This window comes from Mytilus trossulus, chromosome 2 (assembly GCF_036588685.1).
Source record: "Mytilus trossulus isolate FHL-02 chromosome 2, PNRI_Mtr1.1.1.hap1, whole genome shotgun sequence".
Classification (NCBI taxonomy): Eukaryota; Metazoa; Mollusca; class Bivalvia; order Mytilida; family Mytilidae; genus Mytilus; species Mytilus trossulus.
Genome location: NC_086374.1, coordinates 38,535,981 through 38,552,448, shown reverse-complemented (window position 1 = coordinate 38,552,448; position 16,468 = coordinate 38,535,981). Strand labels below are relative to the sequence as shown.

General features: G+C 32.3%; 1 protein-coding gene across 1 annotated transcript in view; it reads left to right on the top strand.

Moving 5' to 3' along the window:
- Positions 1–16,468, top strand: part of LOC134707164 (aspartyl aminopeptidase-like) — a 31,438-nt gene that overhangs the window by 1,136 nt on the left and 13,834 nt on the right. Inside the window, exons 2-3 of the mRNA XM_063566713.1 lie at positions 11,394–11,469; positions 12,551–12,639. Of these exons, the coding sequence (XP_063422783.1) occupies positions 11,394–11,469; positions 12,551–12,639 (165 nt within the window). The remainder of the gene's footprint in view (positions 1–11,393; positions 11,470–12,550; positions 12,640–16,468) is intronic.

The window sequence follows — 16,468 nt, the reverse complement described above, 5'->3', positions numbered from 1 at the left end:
GACTATGAAGAAAAGGAGACAGAATGTACACAAAAATAAAGTCAACAAAAAACAGAGAATTTATCAGATTTAATCAAAAAGCACAAATCCTCAAAACATCATTTGCAACAAAAGCTAAGAACATTATACTGGAACTATATAAAAAATATTTTAATTGAAAACAGTAAACTGAAAGATACTAAAGTTAGAAAGAAAAGTTTGTCATTTATAAAAAAACAGAAAAGTGAAAACATACATGTAGGTGTATCACCACTAAAGGTAAATGGTATTTATATACATGTATAACAGAAAAAAAACCTTCAAGATCAGGCTGAAGCACAAAATAATTAGATTCACACAGTATTTACCACACATAAACCATATCACATATTTGTGAACTTAAATCATTAAAAGGGGCACTAGCTACGAGATATCTAAAAAATCTTAAGTAATTTTTTTTTGTTCAATCAATAATGAAAGTGAAATAGTGAAATAATAATTGTCTTTTAGCAGCCAAAATGGTTCAATTTTTTCAAATTAAGCGAAGAAACATTGATCATTACTGATTCACTTGCAAGTGAATTAGTGGACCTCATTAAATCCGTATTCATGTGAACTTCAATTTAACCCCTAGCTAGAGATTGGCAACGCATGCATTATACGTTAACAAGTTATTTTATATTAATAAAGAAAAAGAATGTCAACAATGAAAGTGAAAATACGGTAAACCATTTGATTACTGATTCGATCTATATAAAATCATTCGTATACGGTTAAAAACAATGATAAACATTAATTTTTAATCTATAAGATAAAATCAAAAAGACCTATAAAAATCCAATTGCATGTTTTGGTTTAATCTATTCATTTCGTTACTTATGTTTACATCGCTTATATGGTAATCTGAGGGCAAATCAATAGTTAATTAGATGGTGTCTTGGCTAACATACCAATGAAACGAACCTACATATTATCTACACCATGCTCTGTATACTGATTATTTTAGACTTTTGGTAGTTTGGATAAATGTTTTTTACATTGTTATAAGTCAAATATGAGAATTTGAGTCAAATCAGTGACCATGAATTTGACAGTTAGTGCCCCTTTAAATCAACAACACACTAATCTGAAATTATTAAGTCTGGTGCTAAACCACATATACATTGCTAGATCAAAATCCTGTTTTTATCTAACGGTACATGTTTATATTTACAAAAAAAAATTAAATAAAAAAATTATCAAATTTTAATTTTTGTAAATATGTTCAGATTTAAAATTCCCCCCCTAGTACATTGTAGTATGTGCCTTCTTCTAATCTTCGACATATTGTAGTTAAGAAGTATAATGTAGATGTAGAAAAGTAATTTCACATACAGTACAGATAAACAGTTCTAAGGTTGTAAAGTCCACTCTTTTTATACGACCGCAAAATTTGAAAAAAATTTCGTTGGATATTGCTATCACGTTGGCGTTGTTGGCGTCGTCGGTGGCGGCTTCGTCCGGGTCGTCGTCGTTGCCCGAATTCTTTTAGTTTTCTCACTCTTACTTTAGTAAAAGTGAATAGAAATCTATGAAATTTTAACACAAGGTTTATGACCACAAAAGGGAGGTTGGAATTAATTTTAGGAGTTTTGATCCCAACATTTTAGGAATTAGGGGCCAAAAAGGGCCCAAATAAGCATTTTCTTGGTTTTTGCACAATAATTGGAAAATTAAATGAGTGTTGGAACAATACGAAATTTGATTATAATTTTACAAAATCAATTCTGCTGCTGAGGTATCCCATGAGATGACGTATTAGGTCAGGTGATGTCAGGTTTGAAAGATGCCGATGAATGTGTTAAGACAAGTAATCTGGGTGGGTCTTGGGTGGGCATGTGATACCTCAGCAGCAGAATTGATTTTGTAAAATTATAATCAAATTTCGTATTGTTCCAACACTCATTTAATTTTCCAATTTTACAAAATCAATGCTGCTGAAGTATCCCATGAGATTTTAGAGAAACACATGAATTGGCAACACAGCCAGGTAAACATGAAAGCTCGGTACACCAACATGTTACGTGTCCATGAAAATATCTGAAAGTCCTAAAAGAACAATTACCTTTCTCAAAGACTATATATATACCACACAACTAAATTTTGTTTGATGATTCTAAATTAAACAGAAATCATATATGTTAACTATTTATCTAATAATAAAAGAAACACATTTACAACATGCAATCACATAGTAAAACAATAGATAAATCTAATGATCATGACAAAAATAGTTATCAAGAAGTACTTTACTCAAACCCTTATTTTTGTTATTGTTTACTACAGGTTTGTCATAAAACTTTCTAAAAGTTGATTCTTTTTTCCAACCAGCTGATTTCATTATAACATCTAAAGAAATCCCTGCTTTTTTAGCAGATGAAGTTGCAGCTGACCTAACACTATGGGGCTTAAACAAGTTAATATCTAATCCTGCAAGTTTCATTGTTAATTTAATCCATCTACTTATAGTGTTTTTTGACACAGGTTTATGTGGTTTCATAGTCATAATAAATAACTTAGTATATTGTCCCCTTAATGATTTAGTTCTTTTAATGTACTCATTAAATGTATCCACAACACATAAAGATTTGTCTTTGTTGTATGCTGGCAAATGTATGTCTGATAAATGACTCCCTGGTTTCGAAGTTTTGATCAATTTTGTCACTTTTATAATTAGTTCATCATTATTAACAGTAATATCATTGATATCCATCAAATGTAAAGTTTGTGTTCTCTGAGCTGTTAATAAACTAAGTATCATGGTTAACTTTAACGTGAGGTTTTTCAAAGTCAACATATTTACAGGTGATAGAGTACATAAAAACTTCAACATCACATCAACGTCCCATGTCACTTCATATCTTGGTAAAGTTGGTCTTTTATTATATACACCTTTCATAAAACGACAAATTAAAGGATCATTCCCAATAGGATTGACTTTCCCACAATCCAACACTGATGATAAAGCTGATCGAGCTGTATTAATAGCACTGTATCCAAGACCTTTTTGAAATAGTTCTGTCAGAAATTGTAAAACTATAGAATTAGATGCTTTAAATGAATTAATTTGTCTTTTAACACAAAATTGCACCCATTTGTTGAGATAACTCCCATATTGCTTTTTTGTGGAATTTCTCCATGAGTCATATAAAATGTTTGTAGTGTCTGTTGGTAAGCCAAAACTGTTAAGTCTTGTCCTGATAAAGGAAACACTGCTAACTGCATTTTCTTTAACGGATGCTGCCTTGAAGGATCTGATGGATGAATCAACAGATTTTTCTTTGGTAGTATGTAAGATTGTCCGGCTATCAGATGAAGAATTTTTGCAAACCATGGTTGAGTTGTGAACATTGGTGCTATCAATATCAATGTTGCCTTGTCTTCTTCCACTTTCTGGAGTACTCTTCCAATTATACTGAAAGGAGGAAAAGCATAGCCATTATACATATTCCAAGAAAAAGAAAATGCATCAATTGCACACGCATCTGGATCCGGAATATATGAAACATACTTGTTCAATTGACAATTAAGTCGTGACGCAAAGAGGTCTATATTAATTGGACCAAATAGTTTTTGAATTTTCATGAAAATGTTTTCATTTAACTTCCACTCCATATCATCACTTAAATGTCTTGAAAGTTTGTCTGCCTCTACGTTAGTTTTCCCCGGCAAATGGCATGCACTTAACCAAATGCTTCTATTGATACACCAATTCCAAATATCTCTAGTTAACTCATTCAACTCATCCTTCCTTCCTCCCATATTATTTATATACTGAACCGCTACTGTATTATCCAAATATATTTTTATATGAATATTGTTTTTTGTAGCACAGAAACTTTTAAGAGTTAAAAAGGCTGCAAGAAGCTCTAACACATTTATATGTTTATCTTGTTCATGGTAAGACCAATGTCCCCCTGTTTTGGCCATAGCTAATTTAGGATGTTTAATCAGTCCTCCCCATCCTGTTTTTGAGCTATCAGATTGAAGAATCATACTAGGTTCTATTGTTAAAATAGGTTTGCTAGACTTCTCAATATTATTTATCCACCAAATTAAATGTTTGTGTATTTCACAATCCAAATACATTATCGCATCGTAATTTCCTCTATTAATCTTTAATGCTTTGTCTTTCTTTTGTTCAAGAGGTTTGACATAGAAGTTTGCATACTGGACTGCTGGTTCAGAAGCTACCAATTTTCCAATTAACTGAGAAAACTCTCTAATTGTTGTTTCCCATTTTTTAACAAACACTTTACACATGACTACAATAGTCTTTGCCTTTTCAGATGTTAATTTTACTGTCATTGTTATAGAATTAATAACAAAACCCAAAAAAGTTACTTCTTGACATGGATATAGCACTGATTTAATAGGGTGAATAGTAAACCCACATTGGTCGAGGAGATTACATGTGTCTTTAATGTTATCACAACAATGCTGATAAGTGTCACTAATGAGAAGACTATCATCTATGTATGCCACATTTAAATATCCATTTTTGCGAAGTGTAGAAAATATTGGTTTTAAAAGCTTAGTAAATATTCTCGGTGCACTTGCTAATCCGTTTGGGAGACAAGTAAATTGATATTTTGTCCCATTCCAATAAAATCTTAAAAATTGCCTATCACTATGTACAACATTAACCGAAAAATATGCATCCTTTAAATCTGCAGATGCAAACCAGACATTCGGTTTAATTAATTGTAATGCAGTTTTAAGTGTTTCCATTTTAAAATGGTGATATTCAACTTGTTCGTTTAATTGTCTCAAGTTTAATATTAACCTATGAGACCCATCTTTCTTCGGTCTGATAAATATGTTCGAAATAAATTCTTGTTTGTTTATGTCCTGGATATTGACTTTTTGAACAACATTTTTTAGTACAAATTTTTTAATTTCTCCATTAATTATAGACTGTTCTGATTCATTAAATTTAATTGTTCCAGGTAACTTGGTTTGTTGCGGTACAGTGTCAAATTCAATTTTGTAACCTTTAACCAAACTAAGAATCCAATTATCTTGTGTAAGCAATTTCCAGCACCCCAAAAAATTACGTATTTTCCCTGCAATAAAATTGTCAGGAGTGTTCATAAATGCACATACATGTAACTTTAAATCAGTTTGTGAACTTACATGTTCAAAAGATTCACATTCCATGTCAACAGGATTTAATGTCTGTCTTTCTTCTTGAAGTTGTTCCTCATGACTGGTCTTTTCCCTAAAAAATGATCATTACCATGAGAGAAAGATGGTCTGAAGCTGTTATTCTGCGATTTGAATCTGAACCGATTCTCTGGTATTGTATAGGGAGCAGAGAACCTGTTAGCTGTGAAACCAGTGTTTATTCTATGATCCTTATTATCTGTTGAGGTTGCTGGTAGGAAGGACTTCACCTTCCCTAGTTTTCTACCCATTCTATTGGCTATATCAACTTCTTTGACTTTGTCAACAAGACTATCACCGAATAGTTTATCAGATATTGGTGCATTATCGGGGCAGAGTGATCTATAACACGGCCTCAAATTGGTTTTAATTAATTGTCTGCGTTTAACATTTAAATCAGAATACGCCATTTGACTAAACACAAATGAATCCTTTACCAGACTTAGTAACTCTCCAACTTCAGTTGGCTCGATGCCTTTGTTTGCCTTACTTGCATTAAGGAGCTTATCCATCAATGTTAGTTGTGGGACCATTCCTTTGCATAAGATGCCCTGATTTTTCTGTATCATAATATCTACATTTTTTGTCTGCCTATTTAAGGTTTTCCATATTGGCAAATTGACATGTACTGGTGTCAATGCCTCACAGTTTTCTGGCCTCAAATACTTTTTAAGCATTGACTTAATTTTGTCCTCTGAAACTTTCTGTTTCATACCAGTGTTGACAATACCTGCCAAGGAATTTGAAACTTTCGGCCCTAGTTTGTCTTCCGATGACAAGAAATCTCCGAGAGATTGCATGAAATCGTCCTCATCATCTACCGGCATGTCCGTAGTACATGCATCTGGCTGCACCTTGTCTGCATCATCACATAATTTTCCTAACGCCATGCCAACATCTTCATGTTCGGATTCATCTCCTGATTCACTATGATCAGTGTTATCAACTACTTCTCTGTTTTTCATAGTTTCTTGCATCATAATTTGTGTTTGTATCATCATTTGATAGAGGTCCGGTTGACCGGAAGTATCATTGTTTTCATCTCGTGATGAACGAGAAGTGTTCTCCATGTTTACGTCTCGCGAGATGCGAGATTTCACGCTCTTTGCACTTGAGCTATGTTGAATCATATGTCTATCATTATAAACTCCGCCCTCTTCGTCAACGAGAACGTTTTCAATCATTCCTGGCACTAAAAAGTTCCCAGTGTCAGTTTCAATCATAACTATTTGTTCTTTAGACGAGCTGAGCTCAGATGAACTAGATTTTCGGGTTATACCGGCTGAGCCGTGCTGAGCAAACCCATTATTGTCACTGTCCGAATTGGACGCCATGTTGACCACACGGGTCGAACAGAAGCTGAAAAACTCTGAGAGTTTATGAAAGTGTTACCATCTAATTTTAGCAATAAATGCAATGCCAACGTTTGATATATATTCGAAATTAGTTCTTCAACAAGTTATATTAATCCATAAAGTCTCCAACAATCGTAATCACACTTATATCCCTTTCACTTACAAAAACAATCCGTCTCTTTCATTGACCTAAATACGCACTGACATCACCTGACCTAATACGTCATCTCATGGGATACTTCAGCAGCATTGATTTTGTAAAACTTTAGTTTAAGTGAATAGAAATCTATGAAATTGTGACACAAGTTTTATGACCACAAAAGAAAGGTAGGGATTGATTTTTGGGAGTTTTGGTTCCAATAGTTTAGGAATAAGGGGCCAAAAAAGGGCCCAAATAAGCATTATTTTTGGTTTTTATACGACCGCAAATTTTGAAAAAAATTTCGTCGTTTATTGCTATCACGTTGGCGTCGTCGTCGTCGTCGTCGTCGTCCGAATACTTTTAGTTTTCGCACTCTAACTTTAGTAAAAGTGAATAGAAATCTATGAAATTTTAACACAAGGTTTATGACCATAAAAGGAAGGCTGGTATTGATTTTGGGAGTTTTGGTCCCAACATTTTAGGAATTAGGGGCCAAAAAGGGCCCAAATAAGCATTTTCTTGGTTTTCGCACTATAACTTTAGTTTAAGTTAATAGAAATCTATGAAATTTTGACACAAGGTTCATGACCACAAAAGAAAGGTTGGGATTGATTTTGGGAGTTTTGGTTTCAATAGTTTAGGAATTAGGGGCCAAAAAAGGGCCCAAATAAGCATTATTCTTGTTTTTTCGCACAATAACTTTAGTTAAAGTAAATAGAAATCAATGAAATTTAAACACAATGTTTATGACCACAAAAGGAAGGTTGGTATTGATTTTGGGAGTTTTGGTCCCAACAGTTTAGGAAATAGGGGCCAAAAAGGGACCCAAATAAGCATTTTTCTTGGTTTTCGCACCATAGCGTTAGTATAAATAAATAGAAATCTATGAAATTTAAACACAAGGTTTATGACTATAAAAGGAAGGTTGGTAGTGATTTTGGGAGTTTTGGTCCCAACAGTTAAGGAAAAAGGGGCCCAAAGGGTCCAAAATTAAACTTTGTTTGATTTCATGAAAATTGAATAATTGGGGTTCTTTAATATGCCGAATCTAACTGTGTATGTAGATTCTTAATTTTTGGTCCCGTTTTCAAATTGGTCTACATTAAGGTCCAAAGGGTCCAAAATTAAACTTAGTTTGATTTTAACAAAAATTGAAACCTTGGGGTTCTTTGATATGCTGAATCCAAAAATGTACTTAGATTTTTGATTATTGGCCCAGTTTTCAAGTTGGCCCAAATCGAGGTCCAAAATTAAACATTGTTTGATTTCATTAAAAATTGAATAATTGGGGTTCTTTGATATGCCAAATCTAACTGTGTATGTAGATTCTTAATTTTTGGTCCAGTTTTAAAATTGGTCTAAATTAAAGTGCAAAGGGTCCAAAATTAAACTAAGTTTGATTTTAACAAAAATTAAATTCTTGGGCCTCTTTGATATGCTGAATCTAAACATGTACTTAGATTTTTGATTATGGGCCCAGTTTTCAAGTTGGTCTAAATCAGGATCTAAAATTATTATATTAAGTATTGTGCAATAGCAAGTCTTTTCAATTGCACAGCATTGTGCAATGGCAAGAAATATCTAATTTCACAATATTGTGAAATAGCAATTTTTTTTTAATTAAGAGTTATCTTTCTTTGTCCAGTATAGTAAGCAAGAAATATCAGCAAGGATTTTTTTTAATTGGAGTTATCTTTCTTTGTCCAGAATAAACTTAAATCTTTGTTATATACAATATACAATGTATATTCACTTTTAATACCAACTGATAAATTTAAATAATCTTTACCATTCAGTGATAACAAGCAGTTTTTTTACATCTTAATATTTTATGATGTATTTAAATAAGTAGTAATTGTTGCAAACTCCATTAGAATATTTTAATTGAAATTAGTTTTGGAATAAGGGAAAGGGGGATGTGATTAAAAAATTGGGTTCAATTTTTCTCATTTGAAATTTCATAAATAAAAAGAAAATTTCTTCAAACATTTTTTGGAGAGGATTAATATTCAACAGCATAGTGAATTGCTCTAAGAGAAAACAAAAATTTTAAGTTCATTTGAATACATTCATTCTGTGTCAGAAACCTATGCTGTGTCAACTATTTAATCACAATCCAAATTTAGAGCTGAATCCAGCTTGAATGTTGTGTCCATACTTGCCCCAACCGTTCAGGGTTCAACCTCTGCGGTCGTATAAAGCTACGCCCTGCGGAGCATCTGGTTGCACAATAACTTTAGTTCAAGTAAATATAAATCAATGAAATTTAAACACAAGGTTTATGACCCCAAAAGAAAGGTTGGCATTGATTTTTGGAGTTAAGGTTCCAACAGTTTAGGAATTAGGGACCAAAAAGGGACCCAAATAAGCATTTTTCATGGTTTTCGCACCATTACTTTAGTATAAGTAAATATAAATCTATGAAATTTAAACACAAGTTTTATGACCATAAAAGAAAGGTTGGTATTGATTTTGGGAGTTTTGGTCCCAACAGTTTAGGAATATGGGGCCCAAAGGGTCAAAAATTAAACTTTGTTTGATTTCATCAAAAATTGAATATTTGGGGTTCTTTGATATGCTGAATCTAACTGTGTATGTAGATTCTTAATTTTTGGTCCCATTTTCAAATTGGTCTACATGAAGGTCCAAAGGGTCCAAAATTAAACTTAGTTTGATTTTGACTAAAATTAGATCCTTGTTGTTCTTTGATAAGCAGAATCTGAAAATGTACTTAGATTTTAGATTATTGGCCCAGTTTTCATGTTGGTCCAAATCAGGGTCCAAAATTAAACATTGTTTGATTTCATCAAAAATTGAATAAATTGGGTTCTTTTTAACAAAAATTGAATTCTTGGGGTTCTTTGATATGCTGAATCCGAACATGTACTTAGATTTTTGATTATTGGCCCAGTTTTCAAGTTGGTCAAAATCAGGATCCAAAATTATTATATTAAGTATTGTGCAACAGCAAGCAATTTTCAATTGCACAGTACTCAGCAATAACACTAAATCTTCAATTGCACAGTATTGTGCAATAGCAAGAAATTTTCAATTGCACAGTATTGCGCAATAGCAAGAAATCTGCAATTGCACAGTATTGTGCAATAGCAAGTATTTTCAATTGCACAGTATTGCGCAATAGCAAGAAATATCTAATTTAGCAAGAAATTTCAATTTGAGTTTTCTTTCTTTGTCCAGAATAGGAGTTGAATCAACTTAAATCATTGTTTTATACAATAAACAATGTATATTCACTTTTACTACCAAATGATAAATTAAAACAATCTTTACCATTCAGTGATAAGAAGCACTTTTTTTACATTTTAATATTTTATGGTGTATTTAAATGAGTAATTACTGTTGCAAACTCCATTAGAAATTTGAATTGAGATCGGTTTTGGAATAAAGGAAAGGGGATGTGAAAAAAAAATTTGAGGGGGGGGGGGGGGGGGGGGGGTTCAATTTTTCTCATTTGAAATTTCATAAATAAAAAGAAAATTTCTTCAAACATTTTTTTGAGAGGATTAATATTCAACAGCATAGTGAATTGCTCCAAGGCAAAACAAACATTTTAAGTTCATTAGACCACATTCATTCTGTGTCAGAAACCTATGCTGTGTCAACTTTTTAATCACAATCCAAATTTAGAGCTGAATCCAGCTTGAGTGTTGTGTCCATACTTGCCCCAACTGTTCAGGGTTCAACCTCTGGGGTCGTATAAAGCTGCGCCCTACGGAGCATCTGGTTCTCTTTTTTCTTAAACAGTTCAGTCAACTATCTGATGTATTATCAAACTTATGCTTGGTGCAATCAAACAATTTTTAAAGTGCAATTTAAAAAAAACCACTTAAATTAATAATTAAATCTCTCAAAGAGTTCATCTACTCGGATATGATAACTCCATCTAGGTTCAGACAAGGATTTTATAGCAGAGTTCTTTGATCTTGCTTAGCACTAGAAGATTTTTCTCTGCAAGAAAATCTTTGTGTTGTTGGTTTTCCTCAACACCTGGTATATGTGCGTTGCCGTATATATATGCTGTTAAGATTATAAATGGTGTATTTTTGCTACCAAACATTTTGCTGATTCAACTCTAAATAGTTGGCCATAAATGTTTTATGGTTGACTTACAGGTTTTCTTTTCACTCTTGTCCCACTATTCAGCAATTGAAATTAAACAGCACAAGTCAAATCAACTAGTTTAATAGAGGAATAAACTGCTGAAAGCAAATGAAATCTCTCAACAGACTATAATCGACACATTGGGCTTTTCCATACCATTGTCTTTTCAATGTCACCAGATTCATGTAACCTAAAATCAATCAATCTAGAAATGACAATGTGGCATACTTGCATTAAAATATTTAATAGATTATTTTTTTTTTCAATTACAATTTTATTTTGTTAGAAACTGTGTTTACTTGTCATGCATGTATACTGATATTCAAATTCTAGACAATAGGAAGCATGTACATATCATATGTCATGCAACTACTTAAACCATTACAACATGTACAACTAAGATGCAAAAACAGAAGAATACAAATTGTCCTGTTCTAATCTTTACACCAATGAACATGACATGATGAAATACTTCTATTAAAAATTAAGCTTAAGTTTATGAAAATCTGTCAATAAATATACATGTTGAACTAATGAAATCTTTACTAGTCATTAATTACAATTATTTTTTCTACTTCTTTAATCATCAGGCAGCCACTGACAAGGTATTGGGAGCAGCCAAACAGTTTATTTCCTTTGTTAACAAGTGTCCATCACCATTTCATGGTGAGTTGTTCTAGCATATCAAGGTGTCTGGTTAACATTATACAATTATTGACTTTTGATGAGGTTGATACATAGAGATTAATACATGGCCTTTTACATATCAGCCTGGGTATCATCCGGAGACGGAGTTGAGATGCTGATAAGGGTCGAGGGATGATACCCAGGCTGATATGGAAAAGGCCATGTATTAATCGCTTTATTATATACTTCCAACAATATTTTTTTGTAAGGCGAATAAACAAATGCAATAACTAAAACAGTCAAAAACTTTATAAAGAAGTTAAATTATGAATCAAATATACTATACTTGTCAAATAACAGCATCACTACCTCCATATATATGTATGGTAACATTTCTTAATGAGGCATTTTGAAGCATTGAAAATTTTGAAGCGTTTTATGATCATTATTACTGCATGTTTGTTGTACCATAAAATGATTCATAATTACCTTTTTGTCAATAGCAAGTACTAAACTATCGCCACAAACGTTCCCGTAAATTTTGACGTCGTCATAAAAAATGCCTAACGTCACAATGGAAAAGTAAACAACCAATACAGGAAATACCGGAAGTAACTTGCATGAGAGGCACTATTATGGGTTTTGTGCACGAGATGCACCTGATATGGGTTATCAGCCCTGGTGGGAAATTACTAGTCGAAATTTTCAATAAAGTTTACTAAAAACAAATACATCAAAAACAAGAAAAGGAGAAAACATACAATGAAAACAAGAAGAAAAAAGAAGAAACAGGAATTAACTTTACGTTACATACCTTCATCATTGACGTTGAAAATGCCTTGGAAAATCTATATTTGGGTATGTGGACACTGTTCCTAATCTCTTGTGATTTTTGCCGCGGTTAAAAATGAAGATATAAATTTGTAACTCTGAATTTATTAAATCATCAAATATAAGAAAATATATGAATCTTAATAATGGATTGTGACATTGAGGTGAATATCAGCAATAAAAATGCAGTTCTTTTACTTTTTGTGTTTTTTTTTGCTGTGCATGTCCTGAATTTGTACCATGAATACATTTGAGAATTCGATAAATAATGTCACTCATCTTTTAATAGTTGTTGATGAGACGAAGAAACTTTTGGTAGCTGCTGGTTACAAGGAACTGAGAGAAACAGAGCCATGGGCAATACAACCTCTACATAAGGTATATACCATAACCAACATTACTTTATAATATTACAAACACCATGGACAATACAACCTCTACATAAGGTATATACCAAAACCAACATTACGTTATAGTATAACAAACACCATGGACAATACAAACTCTACATAAGGTATATACCAAAACCAACATTACTTTATAGTATAACAAACACCATGGACAATACAACCTCTATATAAGGTATATACAAAAACCAACATTACTTTATAGTATAACAAACACCATGGGCAATACAACCTCTACATAAGGTATATACCAAAACCAACATTACTTTATAGTATAACAAACACCATGGACAATACAACCTCTACATAAGGTATATACCAAAACCAACATTACTTTATAGTATAACAAACACCATGGGCAATACAACCTCTACATAAGGTATATACCAAAACCAACATTACTTTATAGTATAACAAACACCATGGACAATACAACCTCTACATAAGGTATAAACCAAAACCAACATTACTTTATAGTATAACAAACACCATGGGCAATACAACCTCTACATAAGGTATATACCAAAACCAACATTACTTTATAGTATAACAAACACCCTGGACAATACAACCTCTACATAAGGTATATACCAAAACCAACATTACTTTATAATATTACAAACACCATGGACAATACAACCTCTACATAAGGTATATACCAAAACCAACATTACTTAATAGTATAACAAACACCATGGGGAATACAACCTCTACATAAGGTATATACCAAAACCAACATTACTTTATAGTATAACAAACACCATGGACAATACAACCTCTACATAAGGTATATACCAAAACCAACATTACTTTATAGTATAACAAACACCATGGACAATACAACCTCTACATAAGGTATAAAACAAAACCAACATTACTTTATAGTATAACAAACACCATGGGCAATACAACCTCTACATAAGGTATATACCAAAACCAACATTACTTTATAGTATAACAAACACCATGGACAATACAACCTCTACATAAGGTATATACTAAAACCAACATTACTTTATAGTATAACAAACACCATGGGCAATACAACCTCTACATAAGGTATATACCAAAACCAACATTACTTTATAATATAACAAACACCATGGGCAATACAACCTCTACATAAGGTATATACCAAAACCAACATTACTTTATAGTATAACAAACACCATGGACAATACAACCTCTACATAAGGTATATACCAAAACCAACATTACTTTATAGTATAACAAACACCATGGACAATACAACCTCTACATAAGGTATATACCAAAACCAACATTACTTTATAATATAACAAACACCATGGGCAATACAACCTCTACATAAGGTATATACCAAAACCAACATTACTTTATAGTATAACAAACACCATGGACAATACAACCTCTACATAAGGTATATACCAAAACCAACATTACTTTATAGTATAACAAACACCATGGGCAATACAACCTCTACATAAGGTATATACCAAAACCAACATTACTTTATAGTATAACAAACACCATGGACAATACAACCTCTACATAAGGTATAAACCAAAACCAACATTACTTTATAGTATAACAAACACCATGGGCAATACAACCTCTACATAAGGTATATACCAAAACCAACATTACTTTATAGTATAACAAACACCATGGGGAATACAACCTCTACATAAGGTATAAACCAAAACCAACATTACTTTATAGTATAACAAACACCATGGGGAATACAACCTCTACATAAGGTATATACCAAAACCAACATTACTTTATAGTATAACAAACACCATGGACAATACAACCTCTACATAAGGTATATACCAAAACCAACATTACTTTATAGTATAACAAACACCATGGACAATACAACCTCTACATAAGGTATATACCAAAACCAACATTACTTTATAGTATAACAAACACCATGGGGAATACAACCTCTACATAAGGTATATACCAAAACCAACATTACTTTATAGTATAACAAACACCATGGACAATACAACCTCTACATAAGGTATATACCAAAACCAACATTACTTTATAGTATAACAAACACCATGGACAATACAACCTCTACATAAGGTATATACCAAAACCAACATTACTTTATAGTATAACAAACACCATGGACAATACAACCTCTACATAAGGTATATACCAAAACCAACATTACTTTATAGTATAACAAACACCATGGACAATACAACCTCTACATAAGGTATATACCAAAACCAACATTACTTTATAGTATAACAAACACCATGGGCAATACAACCTCTACATAAGGTATAAACCAAAACCAACATTACTTTATAGTATAACAAACACCATGGGCAATACAACCTCTACATAAGGTATATACCAAAACCAACATTACTTAATAGTATAACAAACACCCTGGGCAATACAACCTCTACATAAGGTATATACCAAAACCCAACATTACTTTATAGTATAACGAATACCATGGGCAATACAACCTCTACATAAGGTATATACCAAAACCCAACATTACTTTATAGTATAACGAATACCATGGGCAATACAACCTCTACATAAGGTATAAAACAAAACCAACATTACTTTATAGTATAACAAACACCATGGGCAATACAACCTCTACATAAGGTATATACCAAAACCAACATTACTTAATAGTATAACAAACACCATGGGCAATACAACCTCTACATAAGGTATATACCAAAACCAACATTACTTTATAGTATAACAAACACCATGGACAATACAACCTCTACATAAGGTATATACCAAAACCAACATTACTTAATAGTATAACAAACACCATGGGCAATACAACCTCTACATAAGGTATATACCAAAACCCAACATTACTTTATAGTATAACGAATACCATGGGCAATACAACCTCTACATAAGGTATCTATCAAAACCAACATTACTTTATAGTATAACAAACACCATGGACAATACAACCTCTACATAAGGTATATACCAAAACCAACATTACTTTATAGTATAACAAACACCATGGACAATACAACCTCTACATAAGGTATATACCAAAACCAACATTACTTAATAGTATAACAAACACCATGGGCAATACAACCTCTACATAAGGTATATACCAAAACCAACATTACTTTATAGTATAACGAACACCATGGGCAATACAACCTCTACATAAGGTATATACCAAAACCAACATTACTTTATAGTATAACAAACACCATGGGTAATACGACCTCTACATAAGGTATATACCAAAACCAACATTACTTTATAGTATAACAAACACCATGGACAATACAACCTCTACATAAGGTATATACCAAAACCAACATTATGTTATAGTAGTGTTGTCAACTTGTACAGTTTTTCCTAACCGGTTACTCAGATAATCATTTGCATTAACAGATTAATAGGTAGTTTAAGTTGGTGTTTGAAAACCTTATCAATAGTAGATATAGATAAGATATGGTATTAGTGTCAAATTGACAACCTTTCATCCAAGTCACAAATTTATGCTTATGGAATTGAAGTTTGTCCTTTGGCATTATAAGGCTTGTCTGTGAGGATTTCGGGCGAAGTTTGACTTTTGATAATCGAATACACCGTATCAACTATAGCAATTGTACCAACTTCAGATTGAAAAATAAAAAAACCTTCTTGATCTCGTACATGTAGAATTTAGTATGTCTGTAACCGATTATTCTTTCCTTTGCTCTTGTTGTCTCCGAAAATAATGTGGAGTGTTTCAATTTGAAATGATTAATTATTAAAAGAAGATGTGGTATGATTGCCGATGAAACAATTCT